This window comes from Egretta garzetta, unplaced genomic scaffold (assembly GCF_000687185.1).
Source record: "Egretta garzetta isolate BGI_Z169 unplaced genomic scaffold, ASM68718v1 scaffold68, whole genome shotgun sequence".
Classification (NCBI taxonomy): domain Eukaryota; kingdom Metazoa; phylum Chordata; class Aves; order Pelecaniformes; family Ardeidae; genus Egretta; species Egretta garzetta.
In genome coordinates, this window is record NW_009260774.1 from 6,525,219 (window position 1) to 6,542,726 (window position 17,508).

Here is a 17,508-nt window from a genome sequence, read left to right on the forward strand (position 1 = left end):
ATGTACAGAAATTGGTTGTTGATGACTTTCTTCTACTGGGTTGAATAAAGTTGCTTAGTCATTGCCAGAGGCTTAACCTGGGATTGAATGACACTTTTACTCGTAAAATCAATTTCTGTTTGCATTAGTCAGTTAAAAAGTATGTGTCTACTTACATTATTAGGGTGTGTGTTTTTCTCCCACTGAATATTAAGCCAGCTCTTAGGCTTTAATTTTCCTTTATTGCCATTCTGTTAGCATAGGAAACATGTGAAATGTGCCATAATAATTTTTGGCGGTAGATTTACAGGTAGAATTGCAGTCTGTGCTCTAAGAGCCTACTTTGCTTCCTTTTTTCTTAAGCATGCCTGTACATTGTACAGAAGAGCAGAACAAACTTCCTTTAGAATTAAAAATGCATATCCACCTGTTCAGGTGAGCAGGGCTTTAATAAGTTGCCAACACTCCATACAGGATAGGTAGTTCAAAAGCATTGTCAGGTCAGATTTACTTAATATGCTGTAGGAGATACAGATGACATGGCCAGCCTCAGCCTTGGGTACTCTTTTACAGGTGTGTTCATTACTCAAGAGGACAGCCTGGCTACACAGCAGGTACAGCCTTTGCCTTCCCTGTAGGACACGGGCAAAGCTGCCTTTCTCCTTGGGGCTCTGCAGGCCTGCTCATCAAGGTGCTCAAGCCCCGTGCTGAGCCGTGCTGCCCACCTCAGCCATGCCACTCGTCTCAGAGACTGCCCTGCTTCCATGTAGTCCACGTGGCAGAGGCAAACTGGTGCTCTTTTACACAGCTGGAATTTTTGCTTGGTTCCCTTTGAACCTATATGGATTGTTGTGTCACACTGGGCGGTTGTGTGCTCTAGTTGGGTTTTTTTAGCATGTTGATAATAAGAATTTTTAAAAATTTCAAGCATGTTTTTTTCAGAGTCTTACTTGGATTATTTACTTTTACTCTTTTTTCCTTAACTACTTTTTTATATCTTGTATGTTATCATGAAGCTACAACATTATAGTGCCAACTTTTTCAGTTGGTATTGCTGATAGCATTCTCACTTGGTGAGCTGGAAATGAGCCCGATAACTAGTTTAAATTGCTGACATCAATGTCACTATTCTACCAATCAGAAAGCTTGAATTATTATTACTATTATTATTATTATTATTATTAATCATAGCAAATAGAAATTAGTATTTACATTGTTTGATGTTGTGCTAAAGCTCTCGGCACAAAATATCTGTCTTTCTATGTGTTTTATTATTGTTTTTGCAACATGATATATGCATATATCTGGGGGTCTAAGGATGCTTACAGAGAAGACTAGGAGTGCAAAAGTGGAAATGTAGCAAGAAAAAAATTTATTTTCTACATTATGGTGGCCAGGTTAGAAATAATTCATTGACTCTCCCAGATTGTTTTTTATTAATATTTTCTTCTCTTTTTTTTTTCTTTTTTCTTTTTTTTTTTTTTTTTTTTTACTTTACAGAATTATTTATACACTGTAGTTTTTAAGACGTGCTCTGAGATGAGAAAATGTCTTAAGGGCAGAGATGGGCAGAAATCACTTTTAAATTGATGGATACATGAAGAATGCAAACCATTATTATATAAGATTGAGTGGGTTTTTTTTTTTTTACTAGAGAAAATGGCATGGATTTGCACATTTGCATAATTGGGGAAAAAAAGTGTTAGTTTGCAAGAGGTGGATTTTAGAAATGTTCAGAAGATGCTAATGTGATTGGGGGAACAAGCCACAAGGATTGTATTAACTTTTTGCCTGAGTCGGAGGGAAGTGAAACAAATGTTAAAACAAAGTAGGGTTGCAGGAAGCTGTAGTACTTAGTGCAGAAATGACCAGAGCATGGATGGGTTATATTTTAAAACATCAGAAGGAGAGAAACGTATTCTTCTATTCAGTAGAAATGCTGATGGTACTGTTACGATAATCAGAGGAAATTATGCCCAGGAATTACTTCAAGAGGCCATACAGTGCATCATTCTGCCCCTAAAACACGACTGACAATACTTTCATCTTTCCCACGAGTTACATATTTAATGTATTCTTAAAGGCAGCATAAAGCCATTTACCTCCTGTGGTAAATTTTTCCAGTGCATCCCTATATCAAGCAGTGGAAAGCATCTCTTCATAGCTGACCTGAATCTTCCTTTCTTGAACTGAAGCTTATTATTCTTATCCTTTGGACATGACTGTAGATAACAGATTATTCCTTTCCTGTTTGCAACAGTCATTTAGGTACTAGAAGGCAGCTGTCATGTCTAAACAGCTTATGTTCTTCATTTTTGCCTCATGGGACATGTTTTTCTGGATTGCTCATCAGTCTCATTCTCCTCCTCTGACCTCTCTCCAATTCCTCCATTTATTTTTTAAAGTTCTGTGCTGGAACCAGACACTTCTAGGGCTCACTAGTATTGAGAAGAGTAGAAGGATTGCTTGACATGTCTTGAAGGGTATGCTTTCATCTGTAGTCTCGGTACAGTGTTTACCTTTTTAGCAGTGGTTTAAGAGTTGCTTGTGATCTGTTATAACCCCTGATGCTTCTCTGAAGAAGAGACCACTACTCGTTCCACATCTCATACTTGTGTAGCTTCAAGCAGTCGGACTTGCCCCTGCCTTTTATACAGGATTGTTTTTCTGAACATTTTTCTGATTTTTTCAAGATCATTTTGAATTCCAGTTCTATCTTCCAGCTTACTTGCATGTTCAATGAGCTCTCAGCATTTTGGCTAGTGCAGAAAGTACAGTACCCTTCCTTCACTGCAAAACCTCTCTAACAGATTCTATGAATCTTTCAGGGCAGAAAAGACATTTAAGATTATCTAGTCCAACTGTTAACCTAACACTGCCAAGTGCACCACTAAACCATGTCCCTAAGCACCTTGTCTACCCGTCTTTTAAATGCCTCCAGGAATGGTGACTCGACCACTTCCCTGGGCAGCCCATTCCAGTGCTTGACATCCCTTTCAGTGAAAAAGGTTTTCTCATGTCCAACCTAAACCTCCCTGGTGCAACTTGAGGCCATTTCCTCTTGTCCTATCACTTGTTACTTGGGAGAAGAGAGCAACACCCACCTCACTACAACCTAGTTGTAGAGGGCGATAAGGTGTCCCCTCAGTCTCCTTTTTTCCAGGCCAAACAACCCCAGTTCCCTCAGCTGCTCCTAGTAAGACTTGTGCTCCAGACTCTTCTACAGCTTTGTTGCCCTTCTCTGGATGCACTCCAGCACCTCCATGTCTTTCTTGTAGAAAGGGCCCCAAAACTGAACCCAGTATCCGAGGTGTGGCCTCACCAGTGCTGAGTACAGGGGGATGATCACTTCTGTAGTTCTGCTGGCCACACACTATTCCTGATACAAGCCAGGATGCTGTTGGCCTTTTTGGCCACCTGGGCACACTCCTGGCTCATATTCAGCTGGCTGTCAACCAATACCCCCAGGTCCTTTTCCATCAGGCAGCCTTCCAGCCACTCTTCCCCAAGGCTGTAGCGTTGCATGGGGTTGTTGTGACCCAAGTGCAGGATCCAAATAAGATGATGCTTTTTAAATGAAATGCAGGTATGACTGTCAGACCACCTATCAACCCATGCACTGGTAACTGTAGTGCTGGACAGCATTCCTGAGAAGTCTGGCAGTTAGGAAATGTCTTTTAGTCCCAGTGAGCTTCTAACCTCATCTGTTAAGTTCTTGCTGCTGCAGGTAGATGTATTAACCCTGCATAGATATCCATAGTGTCACCATTGTCACACTGCATTTAGCTGTGTAGACGTATCCTCAGAGAGCACCTTCTCTGTTGCACTGCTCATGCTCACAGATTTATTGAGCTAATGTAGTCACTTCTGCTCTTGTACTACCTCCAGTCACTCATAGAGTTTCTGCTCTTAATGCAATTTATCCTTTCCCCTGTAGTCCTTATAATTATTTTTTCACCTAAGAAGTTAGAGGATTTTTGGTTTTTTTCTTAATTTAAAGATTCATATTAAAGAATTAAAGATTTTAGAGGAAGACTTTAGGCATTTTTAAATTCCAGTATTTATAACTCAATCTAAATTTTAGTAAGGCAAGTCAACAGCAATAAGGACTGCTTAGCTTGTGCTACTTGCTAATTACAATAAAAATATGTACACATAATCCTCAGCTGTTTTATGTGTATGACTGACTTCATTGCTAAGGAAGAATTGTGTGGGTTCATAACACTAGAAGTAAATGTCATTTAATATGTACAGTTGGTCACAATACTGGATAAGCTATAGAGAGTTCCAGCTCAGATGAAAACCAGACCTTTGGGCCAGCTGTTGTTGTATCACCAATGTAAAGGAGTGAAGCTCATTTAGGTGGTTGTGCGAGCAGGAACAAACGGGGCAGGCGGAAAGGGAGCGCTAGAGGCCACTTCCAGCTCAGTACTGCGACCCAGCAGGGGCTGTAGCAAATAGCTTTGTCCCTGGTGGGTACGTTTTAACTCCAGTTCAGCTCAAACTCAGCCAAGCTGTGATCCAGGAGCCTCTACCTTTCATGGAAACAAGATACTGTCAGTCTAGTGATTTGGCAGCGTTTTGCTACTTTGGGAAGCCCCAGTTCTCAAGCCAACATATTTTCAAGGAGCTCTAAGTTGGAAAAGAAATTCCTGTGAGTAATGCCTGGTGACTTATCCACTTTCTTTTCTAAATTTCCTGGGTTCTAAAAATAACATTTTGTGTGTGGTTAGCCCCGGTGATTTTGATATCTGGGCTGTCTTGACCATGTGCAGTATTTAATGCTGCTTTATGAAATGGACAAGGTGAGGTCAAAGGAATAGTGTCATTTGAAAACGCTTTGGATACCGCTTAGGTGATGACTGAGCTTTGGCAGGGGCTGCCCAATCAAGAAATCTGCCGCAGTGCCTTATTTAAGAGCAGTATAATGGAGTGAGGAATTAGGATTTAATGCAAGGGAAATGTGCAATGTGGGTGGGTCATGCAGATGGATTTTGGTAAGGAGATGAAAAAGGTTTCTGCAGTCACAAACACTAAAATTGCACTGGTGGTACTTGACTGTTAGCAGGCAGGAGTGATGTTAAATCTGATCTAAATCAGTGCTCATTTTTTCCCCAGATGAAATTGACTACTTATGAAAGGTTAGAGGATTTATGGGGGTGTCAAAACATATGGCAGATGGGCTGGATTAGGGCTCATGAGTATAGTAATCCAAATCCTTTCTGCCAAGCATTACAGAGGATCTCTTCCTGCTGCTGGGCTATACAGAAAGTGTGCACAGTCAGAGGAGCACAGGCTGACAGGGGGCTCAGAGGAAGAGTTGCTAGTGAAAGTGCTTGTCTGAGCAGAGTTCATTTGAAAGCACTTTATTTGCAGGCACAAGTCTACTGGCGAACTGATGAGATTATTTAATTTTAGGAAGTTGCTGTAACAAGGTTTTTTCTTCCTTTGGTTGGCTGTACAAAGCCTGGAAGAAAGTAAAGCCAAAATGTGAGCTAAACCTTTCTAGTTTTCTCTTGAGTATCTCTGAGAGGGGTAAAAGCTGTGCAAAAGTCATGAGTGTCGAGAGAGGTAAAAAGGGGACTGTGTCTGTCATTCTCTTTCTGAGCCAGCACTATCTATGTGTGATTTAAAAAAAAAAACCACCACATCCTACTTTAAGTTTTTATGACAGAAGTTTAAGTGTTAGGGAGGATTATAGGTTTTGGTTTAGACTAAATCCAGAGGATCTCCTTTGAAATCTGAATATTTACAATGGCGTGTCAGTGATACACAGTTTATTGGTAGCTGTAGTTAATGTGTAGTTAATTTTAAGAAGATGTAAGGCCACTGGCTTTTGAGAAGGGCCATGTCTGGAAAAAGTTTCTGGGGAAGGATGCAAACCATTTGTGCCCGAGGCAACAAGAGGATGGTTACACTCTGCACCTGTAGCCAGTTAATTAAGCTAAAGAATCCACCAGAGCTCCTTCTCTAGTTAACTGTTACTTTACAGCATGATAAATTGATAATGCTGGTTAGGAAAATCACCTACCAGGATCTCTCTGAACTCCATAAGTCAATCTTCAGACATTTCATTTGACACTGTTTAAAATGTTTAAATGTTTAAAATGTTTTAAAAAAAAAATTAAGAAGTATTGTTAAAGCATGAAACACAATACTGTATATAGATATGTTGTGTTCTTTGTAGAAGAAAGAAGTGTGAGGACCTGGACCTTACAGATCTTATATTTAAGCTTAAAAGGGAGACTGCAAATAGTTACTTCAGCAGTAAGGATGGATTAGTTCCAAGGTACAGATCATTTGCATTCTAGGGCTAGGAGCAAGAGGCAAGCTTTTCATTGTTACCATTTTACTACCTCTGAAGAAGATCTGAAAGTTTTTAGCAGGTTGTTCTATTATCCACAAGGAATGGCATATCTCCTCTAGCATGGTTTTGTCAAAGAACTGTGTAACTTGAACTTTCTCAGCATTTCATTGGAAAGTACAATTGTTAGATCTTTAGGAAAGAGAGATTTTCTTCCAGTTGTTAAGTAAGTATTAACAAAATAACAAAGCAGTCTAAGCAATCCATGAAAGCTCACTTCTCATCTGTTAATCAGGTTTCACTTGCTTAGTATTTGGGATGTCTTAATCTTTCAAGTGGTATATAGCCTTCCAGCAAAGACCTGCTCTGAATTTCTAATTAAAACAAACAAGTAAATGGACAACAAAAGCGCCATCTTCCACTTCCCAGCCTCTTTCTGTCGGAGCCGCCTCTTAAGAGACTGTAGAAGGGTGAATAAAAAGAGAAAAAAAAGGTCACATTTAACATTTGAGAGTTGTTTATATGCATGTTTGAAGGAATAAAGTTCGAAAATAATTGAGCCAGAAGGGTGGGCAGAAAAATTTTCATGTAGCAAGATATGATGGAAATGAAAGGACAAGTTGAACCAGGGACATAAGGTTTTACTGTGAAGGCATACATGCAAATCCATGAAATGTGAATAATCTTTTTATTCCAAATATAAACTTAGTTAGGAGTTTCAGTGATAACCAGTTTACACAGCTTTATAACATTAAAAGCAATTAAACAGTCCTGGCAGGCAGGGATGAAACAGTATCTGAGATGCTTTGCAAAGTGTTATCCAGCTTACAAATAAAATAGGTTGTTACAGTAGGCTTTCTAGGGAATATATTCATCATAAAGTGTAGATGTGGGTTTTGATTGATTTATTACCAAAAAAATGTTGATTTTCCAGGATATAAAAATGTACAAAAGCTAGTAAATCAAACTGGAATTAATATGGCAAATGGAATATGTGGACTTAGGCTTTGCTTCATGTATAAAAAGCACCAGCATTTTTTAGGTGTTTCTGATAAAAGTACATATATAATCTCATTATAAATTTATTTGTTCCCTACTAGTGCCTCCATTGAATACTTCCATATGACCTCAAAGTTGAACGAATCAATCTAACTGCCATTAAATATTTTAAACTTCACACAGAGAAACTTGATAGAAATGTGAAAAAGAATAAATTTCTTCCTAAGATAAACAGATAAATTACGATGACTAGACCACATCTTGTTACTGGAACCTGTAACAAGTAACCTGATGGTAGAAAACTATTAATAATTGACCTAAAATGGAGCAGCACAATCATCTGTATTTCATATCGAGGGGAGAGTCTCCCTACAAAGGAGAAAAATGAGCTGTTTGAAAGAAATAAGATAAAATATTCTGGTGTGAGGTCCTGCTTCTGAATAACCGAGGAAACATTGAATAACCATCCCAGGAATGTGTAGTGTGAGATGGAAAAAACAGGCCTAATAAAATGAAAAATGATTGACAAATAATTTTTTGTAATGATGCAGGGAAAGATTGTCAAAGTGCTTATACTGTATCTGGAGCTATTTGGCAAATGGTTTTTCTTCTCTTACAAAAGGCATCTTAGAAATTGAAATATAAAAATACACATATTTTAGCTTTTACAGTTTCTTCTGCAGAGAGAGAGTAATGCAAAACAGTTTTCATTTAGGGCGCCCATGTAATTGAGAGCAGAACTTAAGCTCATCAGTCCTAGAAATAGGTGAAAAAAATCTTTCTTCCCGATTCTTATTTAGGCAGAAGTGGTATGTTTCTGCAAGCGTTTGAATAAGTAAGTGCTTTTGGATGCAGCAAGGGGGAACCCAACAAGCAGCTCCAGCTGGCAAATGTTGAGTTATTGCATAAATAAGTGGAGGTTCTTCGAGTTGCTAGCATGATGACATGGGTAGGTGGAGGCAGCTGCATGCTTCATCTAGTATTATTTAGATGGGTATGAAGATGTGAAAGGTTTTAGACCCCTTATTTAATATGGTGTGCTTGAAGAAAAAATACAACATATTGTTTGGCTGTAAGATGCAAAATGAAGTGGGGCTTTCAGTAGTAAGCAGATCTGAAGGCTCCAAATGATCACTGTAGTTAATAGGCAGGAGCTGGAAGACCTAAACATGGCATCTGTGTCTGTTTTCCTTTCTTGCCTTCTTGGAAAGTTTACTTGGTTCTCAGGTGAAATACTTCAGGAGAGACTTTCATTATGGAAAATAAAACTGGAACATTCTTTGAACTTTAAATCTAGTTAAGGCAAACTGGTGTTTTGGCCACAGTTAGGAACGAGGAAAGGATTTGGGAGGTTATGTATTGTAAGGTTCCATACATTCCTCCAAAATAAAGAGTTTTCAAAAGGTTATGCAACTGAATCTTAAGCAAGGACTGACAGCCCTAAGAAGGCATGACTCTGGTACAGGCTTGATACAGCTTAAATGAAAGAGCCTGTTCTTTTAGTCTATGGTCAACAGCATACCCCAACATTTTATAATCAAAATGTCAGAGTCCAAGATCTATAGTGCTTGTTTCCATTAAAAAAAAAAATTGTATCAGAAATTTCTCAGTTCCTTTTGTTTATAATTTGCAGAATTAAACACCTGGTGTTGATTTATGCTGATGATGCTTTTTTTTTTTCTTTCAGAGAAAGAATTTGACCCTCTTCTTCAGCATTGGTTTATTGACCTCCTGGGGGACTGCCCTGCTGGGTGTCCGCTTATACTGGATGGGCAACAAGCCCCCAAGTTTTTCCAATTCTGACAATCCAGCAGCTGACTCAGACAGTTTTCTCACGCGTACTCTGACCTTCTTTTACCTGCCAACCAAGAACCTCTGGCTGTTGCTGTGCCCAGATACCCTCAGCTTTGACTGGTCTATGGATGCCGTGCCTCTTCTGAAAGCAGTCAGCGACTGGAGGAATCTGCACACTGTGGCCTTCTATGCTGGACTCCTCCTCCTTGCCTACTTTAGCTTGAAGGGCTCCAGCAATGAGAGAGAATGCAATGGGAAAACTGTAATGAACGGCAAGCAGAATGCTAATGGGCATAGCTGCCACTCAGAGATGGAGTACAGGACACTGGAGGTGAAGTCAAGCTTTTCATCAAAGGAAGAGAATGGTATAAAAAAGCATGAAATGCAGAAACTGCAGCTTCCTTCAACTGAGAACATTGTCATTCTGTCTCTGTCTTTGTTAATAGTGCCCTTTGTTCCTGCCACAAACCTATTTTTCTATGTTGGCTTTGTAATAGCAGAGCGTGTGCTGTATGTTCCTAGTATGGGCTTCTGCCTGCTGGTTACAGTAGGTGTCAGGGCCCTTTATGTCAAAGCCCAAAAGCGCTTTCTGAAGAACTTGGTTTTTTGTTCCACTGCTGCATTAATTTTTTTCTATGGACTCAAGACTGTTGTCAGGAATGGGGACTGGCAGAATGAGGAGATGCTGTATAGATCAGGGATAAAAGTAAACCCTGCTAAAGGTAATTTTTGCTCTTTATGGTGAATGTTTTATTTATTCCTGTTTGTCTTTGCCTTTGAATTGTCTGATTTTATCAACTATATCTAAAGAGGATACTTCAGGAAATGTCCTTTTAAGTTGCAGTGGTATGTTCCTTAGTAAAAAATGAAGAAAAGCAAGAATGTGTTTTGATCAGGTCTTACAGGTTTGGCATTAACATGGAGAAAATGAGATCCTAAGGTAAGAGGATACTTTTTTTTTTTATAGATCTTAGTTCTGCATTTTGGAATTAAAGATGCATTATTAGTACTGCAGACCTAGTAATTTTCCATTTCGAGTCTGGTATCTATCACCCTAATGAGGGTTTTTCAAACTGTCACCAAATGTTCTGTTCTCTATGACTGCAAAATATAAGAAATAATAAAGGACAGCATCAGGGAGGTGCTACTTTTTTATTTCATCTCATGCAAATAACGTCAATACTACATAATAAAAATGAGGAAATGAGGTCATATTATTCAGCCTAGGAAATGACTTGACTGTAGTTCCTCCTGCATACAAGTACTGTAAAGAGTTATTGTCAAATACTTATGCCTTCCTGTTAATGTATAAATGCCAGCTATTCGTAACATTGCCCAGCTACTTCTCTCAAAGGTTGCATCTATGCCGTAATGAAATGTGACTACAGCTAATGTAAACAACATCCAAACAGGCAGTAAACCTTTAGGGATCAGTAACAATGTTTAGCTGTGGCTCTGCGTTTTCAGCATATATGGCTGATCCAGCTGGGATCCTGAACTCCGCGTTGCCTGGCTGTACTGCTTTTGGCACATAGGCAAGTTTATATGAGAACGGTCAAAGTACCACCTGTGAGTGCAGTGTAGGCATTGACTAAACCTTCGTTATTCACAATTCATCAGAAGTGAGAAAGGATGATTTGATTGCTTTGCCTTTCTGTGAAAGAAAAATTTGACAGTGCTTGAACATATTGTGCTTGAGTTTTTCCAGTTCTCTGCTCAGAAGGCCATTATATGATGCAAAGTCATCTGCTGACAGAGGTATGCTTCTTGTTTAGACAGTTATGTTATGCCATAGTCTAAAAGCTGTGATAGTAGGAGGCAAATGCAGGTGTTACTGTGAGCTGATAGGGAGTGAAAAAGCAGATTTGGCAGATAAGATGCCTTGCAAAGCAGCATTTTAGTAGCTTGTCAGTCATCAGTCTGATCTTGTAACTCTTCTTCATATGCTTTGTCGCCCTAGGTAAAATTATTAAACTTGTTGCTGCAGTAAGTGACTTTTTATTAACTGTGAACAAGCACATCCCATTTCTTTTACTTTTTTTCAAAACTAGTGCGGGAGGGCAAGGAATGAAGAGAAGTAACTGAACAGTGAGACAGTACACTGGAGTAATTATATGATGCTGTGAGACTTACCAGGTTAGGGACGATGTACAGCTTGCCTTAAAACATTGGCATTCCTTGGAAGGAAAAGAGTGTGTATGCACTTGATTAACAGTTAACATATATTCCATTTTTGTCCTTGGTGGAGATCCCCAGATAGCCCAGACTATATTAATAGTTGTCTGCTTGCTCTGAGCCAGTTTTTTTCATTAAAAAAAAAAAAAAATAATTCTAGTTTTTGTGCCATAGTAGGCATTGGCTGCAGTGTTGTCTGGAGATTAGACTATAGGCTATTACAGTCCCAGGAGACAAGGCGAGCAATTTCCATCATACACGTTTCAGTATGCACAGACTTACGTATATATGATTGTCTGGTTTCTTGCCGTATAAGCTGACATTAAATTTCTTTTAAGAAATGCAAAGGCAAAGGAAGCATGTCAGCGCAGTGATATAGACATGACTGAGCTGACTGTAAATCTCCTTAAAATATCCTGTTAAACTTCTGCTGAATATTTACTAGCCCACACACATTGTGACAAGGCTGGGTATCAGAAACTCCCAGCTAAAGCGACCTGTCACCCAACTCTATTCATTATTGTGAATACTTCCTAGATTATCCCTGCCTTTGACTATGCTAATTTTATTTTCTATTTCTCATAGAATCAGGCAAGCCTGACTGGACTAGACTGGCTGCCAATCCCACCAAAGCATTAGGAGATCAACAATTCAAACTACTCTTCAGTAATTAAATGGGGTTGACGTAGGAAAAACAATTTATTTTTGTTTGCCTCTTTTTTTTTTGGTTTTATGAATGCTAGTGATAAAATAGGCTATTCAGACAGCGAGACAATGGACTGCTCAGTCAAATGGTGGAGTGGAGAAGTGTTTTCCTTCCTTCTAGGCTGTTTTCCTCGACTTGCAGCCGTTTCTCCTCATGAGTATTTTCTTACTTCTGATCATTTTTGAGAGGCGGGATCATTTTCCCTGACGGTTCTGCTTTTCCTCTCTTCTCCTGCAAAGAGCTTCTGAACAAGAGCTTCTTCTGTCCTAGGCTCAAAAGCAAAGAGGAATCCCTTCAAAAACTCCCTGTGTGGGAGCCAATAAAGAAATAGAAATCCTCAAAGACAGGTTTTCCTAAAGGAAGGAGCCGATCTGTTTTATTCCAGATCCATCTGTATTCTGGCCTAGCAGGATGAAAGCCGCTCTGCAGCTGGGTGCCGTGCGACACCACCGAGCTGATGTGCTGTACTCATAAGGTCGTTCGTGAGGCAAGCGATTAGCGCAGGTGCGTTTGTGTACTAATGCGACTGAACTGCTTCGGAAACGGAAGCAGTTCACATGGCAATGGTTTCTGATCAGGTCCTCTGTGTTGTAGTATGCGTTAAGAGTATGATCTCCTCTGCTGCTGTGGGGCTTTCAGGCAAAGTTGTTCAGCAGCTTCTCCATCTTCAATCCTCAGTGAAGAAATGGGCGATCAGCGCCTTGCCAGAACTTTCTTCTGGCCCCCTCATGGGCACCTTGCGTGCAGCACAGGCAGAGGAGGAGGAGTGTTCTGCCCTCAGGTGAGAAAGCCTCTATGCCCTCAGGCAGCCGCAGCCTTTCTGCCATTTATGTTCCTCCAGGCTGCTCTTGTCAATCACTCACAATGTGGAAAAAAAATACTCAAAACCAGGGTGCATGGCTCATCTGTCAAAAAAACCCTTAATAGACTGTGGGAGAGTCAAGTGAGTAGAAGGTGGCGACGCCGCCTCTGAGCCAGCGTGCACGTGCTGGCTTTCCTGGCTGCCTCGCTGTAGCTGGTGGAGTCGTAATGAGGACTTGGGATGCCTTAGCTGCATCTGTTACCGGGCTTGTTCATCTGCTGTTTTGGTTATGACTAGTATTTCAAATATCTTTAGAGTGATCTAAGCTTTGCCTTGTTAGTTTGTCAGCACTTGCGGGAAAAATAGGCAAGATTGATTAATGTAGTTTATGGATCCTGAAGTGGCTGTATACATGTTTTGACACTAGGGAGGGAAAGGCACAAGTGTTTCTCTGTGCTGCCTTCAACTTAATGAGCAGCCCAACTGATATAAAACAGCTCACATTATTTGAGTGTTCTTTTATAGTGAAGGAAGCCTCCGAAAAGGTAAAAACAAACAAAAAAGTTAAAAATGGGTGGTAGCTGTCACATCTTTTTCAATCGGACTGAGAGTCATTCTGTGGCAATGATTACCTCGTGTTTAATGTCAAATTATAGTGACTACAAAATAATTGTTCTCATTATGCCTTTTTATCTCTAGTTCTTTCTGTAGTTCCAAAAGTTGGCTTCAAAAAGCATAATCTTTTTCCTCCAGGCCATTTTGTACTTTCCAGTCCACATCATAATGATCTTTGATGTTCAGATATATTTGCTTTACTGGTATAGACTTTGATTAAAGAAGTAGAAGATAACAGAGAGACTTAGACCGTTAGACTGCTTCAGAGGTAGTAGTTTTTCGGTCATATTTACTGATGCAATTTCAATCTCCTGGTGTTTGCTGTGACATTTGTAAGTAAGCTTTGAAGACCTTTCCTGGAACTAGTTGACCTGCTACGTCAAGCGGGTACTTAAATTTAACCATGCATTCAAGTCTTGCTAAATTCGTGTATGTGACTGCTTCTTTTGCAATGGAAAGTACATCAAGAAACAGATCCTAGGCTCCTTCCAAAAGCAGTATTACCATGTTATTGTGGTGCTATACCCAGTTTGATAAGCCCTGTCTTGCACGTGGCACTGGTTTAAGTTGGCATTAGAGCTTTTATCTTCAGAACCAGTTCTGCACATTGCTCAGATGTTTGTTCTTGTTCCATCAGGTATTAGTGTTAATGAAACATCATACGTTCACATCTTGGGCAGGTCAGTGGGTCTTGAATATGTGATTCATTCCTTTCCTGACTCAGTTCTGCAGGAAAAAAAAAATAAAATTCCTTAATATCTGTTACATGAAGACAAAGTTGGGGTGAGAAGGTTGAGTTTCTTGGTTCAAAAAAAACTCTACTGTTGCAGTCAAATTGCCTAGATGTTCCTGATAGGTGATTGACACAAAGAATAAAAAAAAAGAAAAGAAAAATTCTTTCTGGCAAAATCATTCAGATCATCTGTGGTTTAAAATTAGTATTACCTCTTATAGTCCTGCTTCGAGTTAAAAACCGTGTTCTTAGCATCTTGCTTCTTATATCAGTTGCCCTGTTGTTCTCAGTGGGCAGCAGTAAGACCAAGACATGGTGTTGACAGAGAAGATTATAGAAAATGATCCTTAAGAAGATAGAGGGCCCCTTTCCTTCTATCTTTCCACTCTTCCTCCTACTCCCAGTTCTTATAAGCATGAATCATTCAGTTTTGCTTAATGTTTTCAGAAGATATCCTAACACTGAAATACTCTTCTGGACCACAACGTTCCTTTCCCCTCTCCTACTTTTCTCTCTCTCTCTCTCTCTCTCTTTTTTTTTTTTTTCCCCTCTTTGCAACAGGGTTGTGATATCTTCCTGCCTCATTCTTCTATATTTTTGCCTGTAGAAGATTTAAAGAACTTACTTTTTTGGCATCTTTGGCATAGCATTCAGCCTTGATCAGTTTTACTCCCTGGAACTTTGTGGATATGTACCTTTGTTCTTTTTTTCCCTGTTTTTTCTTTTTTTCTTTCCCTCCCCCTTACCATCAGTTTAGTGTGGGATTGGTAAGGACTGCTTCTCTATGTGTATGTGAATGTCAAGATACGAATATGAAGTTCAGATTGTGAAGCATCTTAGTTGAACAGTGTGGAGTAGCTGTGTGCCTATCTGAGCAGTCATAAAAAGTAGCAATTGAATTTTTGATTCATTTATAGTTTTAATTAGTTTACTGTTTAGTTTGCTAATACCACCTGCTAAAAAAAAAAGAAGGAATTCAGCTTATTTAATCTTATCTGTGTAACATAATAATTGCCTTTTGACAGGAACTACAAAAAAGTACTCTTTGGTTTTAGTATCTTTTAAAACACCATATTTCATTTTGTTATCCATGTTGAATAGTTTGTAGTGTTAAATTCCTCTTTATTTTACCATTACTGATACAGCAAACAAATATATTGGCTATATGAACTGGTTTAAGCGTTAGTATAGGGGAAAAAATATCATGTGAGTTAGTTTTCTTCCATTTACATAAATTTGTTTTCAGTAAAAAGATACCCAATTTTATTCTCACCCAAGAGTGAGAAAAAAAGAAGAAAAAATCCATGGCTGTCATTGTAGAGATTGTGTGCTCTAGTTCCGTGCACTTGGGTAGAAGTAAATACTAGAAGCTGCTTCCATCTGATTTGACAGCTTGCTGCTGTTATCTACTCTTAGAAAATGATTTCTTGCTAACAGGAGCTGTCAATAAGAGGTCCCTTCTTCAGCAGACAATGAAAATACCAGCTAATAGTGCAGCAAGGAAAATTAGTTACAATACCTTGTAAACTAGGTAAAGAAGCCATGTTTCCCTCAAACAAGAAGGATGTAATAAACCAGTTCTTTCCATGATTATTAATATTTTTGTATCACTGGTGATGAATGGAGACAAAAGGAAAAGAAATATTTTAAGGTATGACATTCTTCAAATATGTTTGATATTAAGAGTGTACATTTTGCTGACAAGAAGCTGGGTTCTCTTGCAATACCTTTCGAGGTTTGTTTTCAATAACTATTGCTCTGGCACACGGCTAGTTATTCACCACACTTTTTTTATGCCTTCTAAATAGAGTAGTGTGTTTTTTAACAAGCACCACATTGGGCATTTAAAAATAGTTTGAGCATTTGGGATTGCGTTTCAGTGTTTTGGTGCATATATTCTTTTTTTATACACAACTTGGCAGTAAAACTCCAACTCATCTTTGGGCCAATAGCCCAAAATATCACTCTGCATAGTAATTATTTCTTGCTCCTTCGGTTCATTTCACTTCAATAATAATAAAATCACTCTAAGAGTGGTAAAGGTCTGACTCAAATAACATTGCAGTGAATGGAAAATGCTGTATTTGAAAAACAAGGCTTAAGAGAGAAAGTAATTTCAGTGCACAGATTGCCATAAACCAGCAGATTTTAAAAATATAAAACCTGCTAATAATTATGCATAAACATTTTGCATAGAATCACTGTTAAGAAATATCAGTAATATGTGCATAGCATCTGGAATTAGGTATTCAGGAGTTTGTTTTAGGTTTGCTAATGACCTCTTCTTTAACCTGTGAACAAGCCACTTTAATCTCAATTTTTCCCTCCGGAATGAACTCATACTACCTATTTTCATTGGACATTGGATCATTTTTTTTTAAATTTTGATGATTCTTTATTGTCTCATAACCTCTCCACATTTATGACAGTATAATACCCCTACTAAGCTAGGTGCTAAATAAATATCAGGATACGTAGTCATTATGGTGATTCTTGGCTACTTCTTAGTCAACTTTTTTAGACATAATTGTCAAAGAAACATAGCACCAACTAATCGTCAATCTTCCCAACACCTTTGCCAGAACTTTCCGGTACTTTAATGTTGCATGGATATTTTCCTTGACTTCTATTATTATTTTCAACTTTGGTCAGAAGCTTAAGTTTGGCTATTTTTTTTTTTAAGAAGAAATTATTGTAAAGGTAGAATACTTTCTGTCAGTGTTGTAAAATGTTTCCAGCCATCAGAAATAACCCTTATAACAGCTACTGTCTGAGGAAACACACCCAATAATGAAATGATCTTATATAAGTAAAAAATTCAAAGGTTATAATTATATATTAAAATATAATTAGTAATATATAAATTTATATGGCTATATAAGTCTGTTATTGCCACATATAAATTAAGTAGGATATACCGTGGTAAATTTGGTGCCTTTGTAACAAAACTGGCAGAATTTGAAGGATAACTGTAGTACAGGGTGCTTCAGAGTTCTTGAAAGAGATAGGAAATACTTTTTCTATCTGCCACTCATAACAGCTTTAAAAGAGACAGCTCAACTAGTAAGTGAACTGCATAGAATTGTTTGAACATTAGATAAAAAAACTACTTTCTGAAAATAGTGTAGGGCTCTCTAAATGGGTGATACTGCTGCCCTGGATGATTAGAAAATGTAGAAGGAATGGTCATTAGTAGGTTGTTTGGGAAACAGCCATAGTTATCTAGAGCATTTGAGCATCCCACAGACAGCCCAGCCTCAGCAAAACGGCTGGCTATGCTAAATATGTTGGAGAGCTGAAGGAAAGTGGTTTACACTTCAGTTCAAAGTCTGAATTTATTCTCCAGTGACAGTTTTTCAGTACTGCTGTAATTTCCTTTGAAACCCAAGTCACTGTGGGAT

General features: G+C 38.7%; 1 protein-coding gene across 1 annotated transcript in view; it reads left to right on the forward strand.

Moving 5' to 3' along the window:
• TMTC2 (transmembrane O-mannosyltransferase targeting cadherins 2) overlaps positions 1 to 17,508 on the forward strand; it is a 246,136-nt gene that overhangs the window by 122,489 nt on the left and 106,139 nt on the right. The window contains exon 5 of the mRNA XM_009646330.1: positions 8,970 to 9,798. Within this exon, the coding sequence (XP_009644625.1) occupies positions 8,970 to 9,798 (829 nt within the window). The remainder of the gene's footprint in view (positions 1 to 8,969; positions 9,799 to 17,508) is intronic.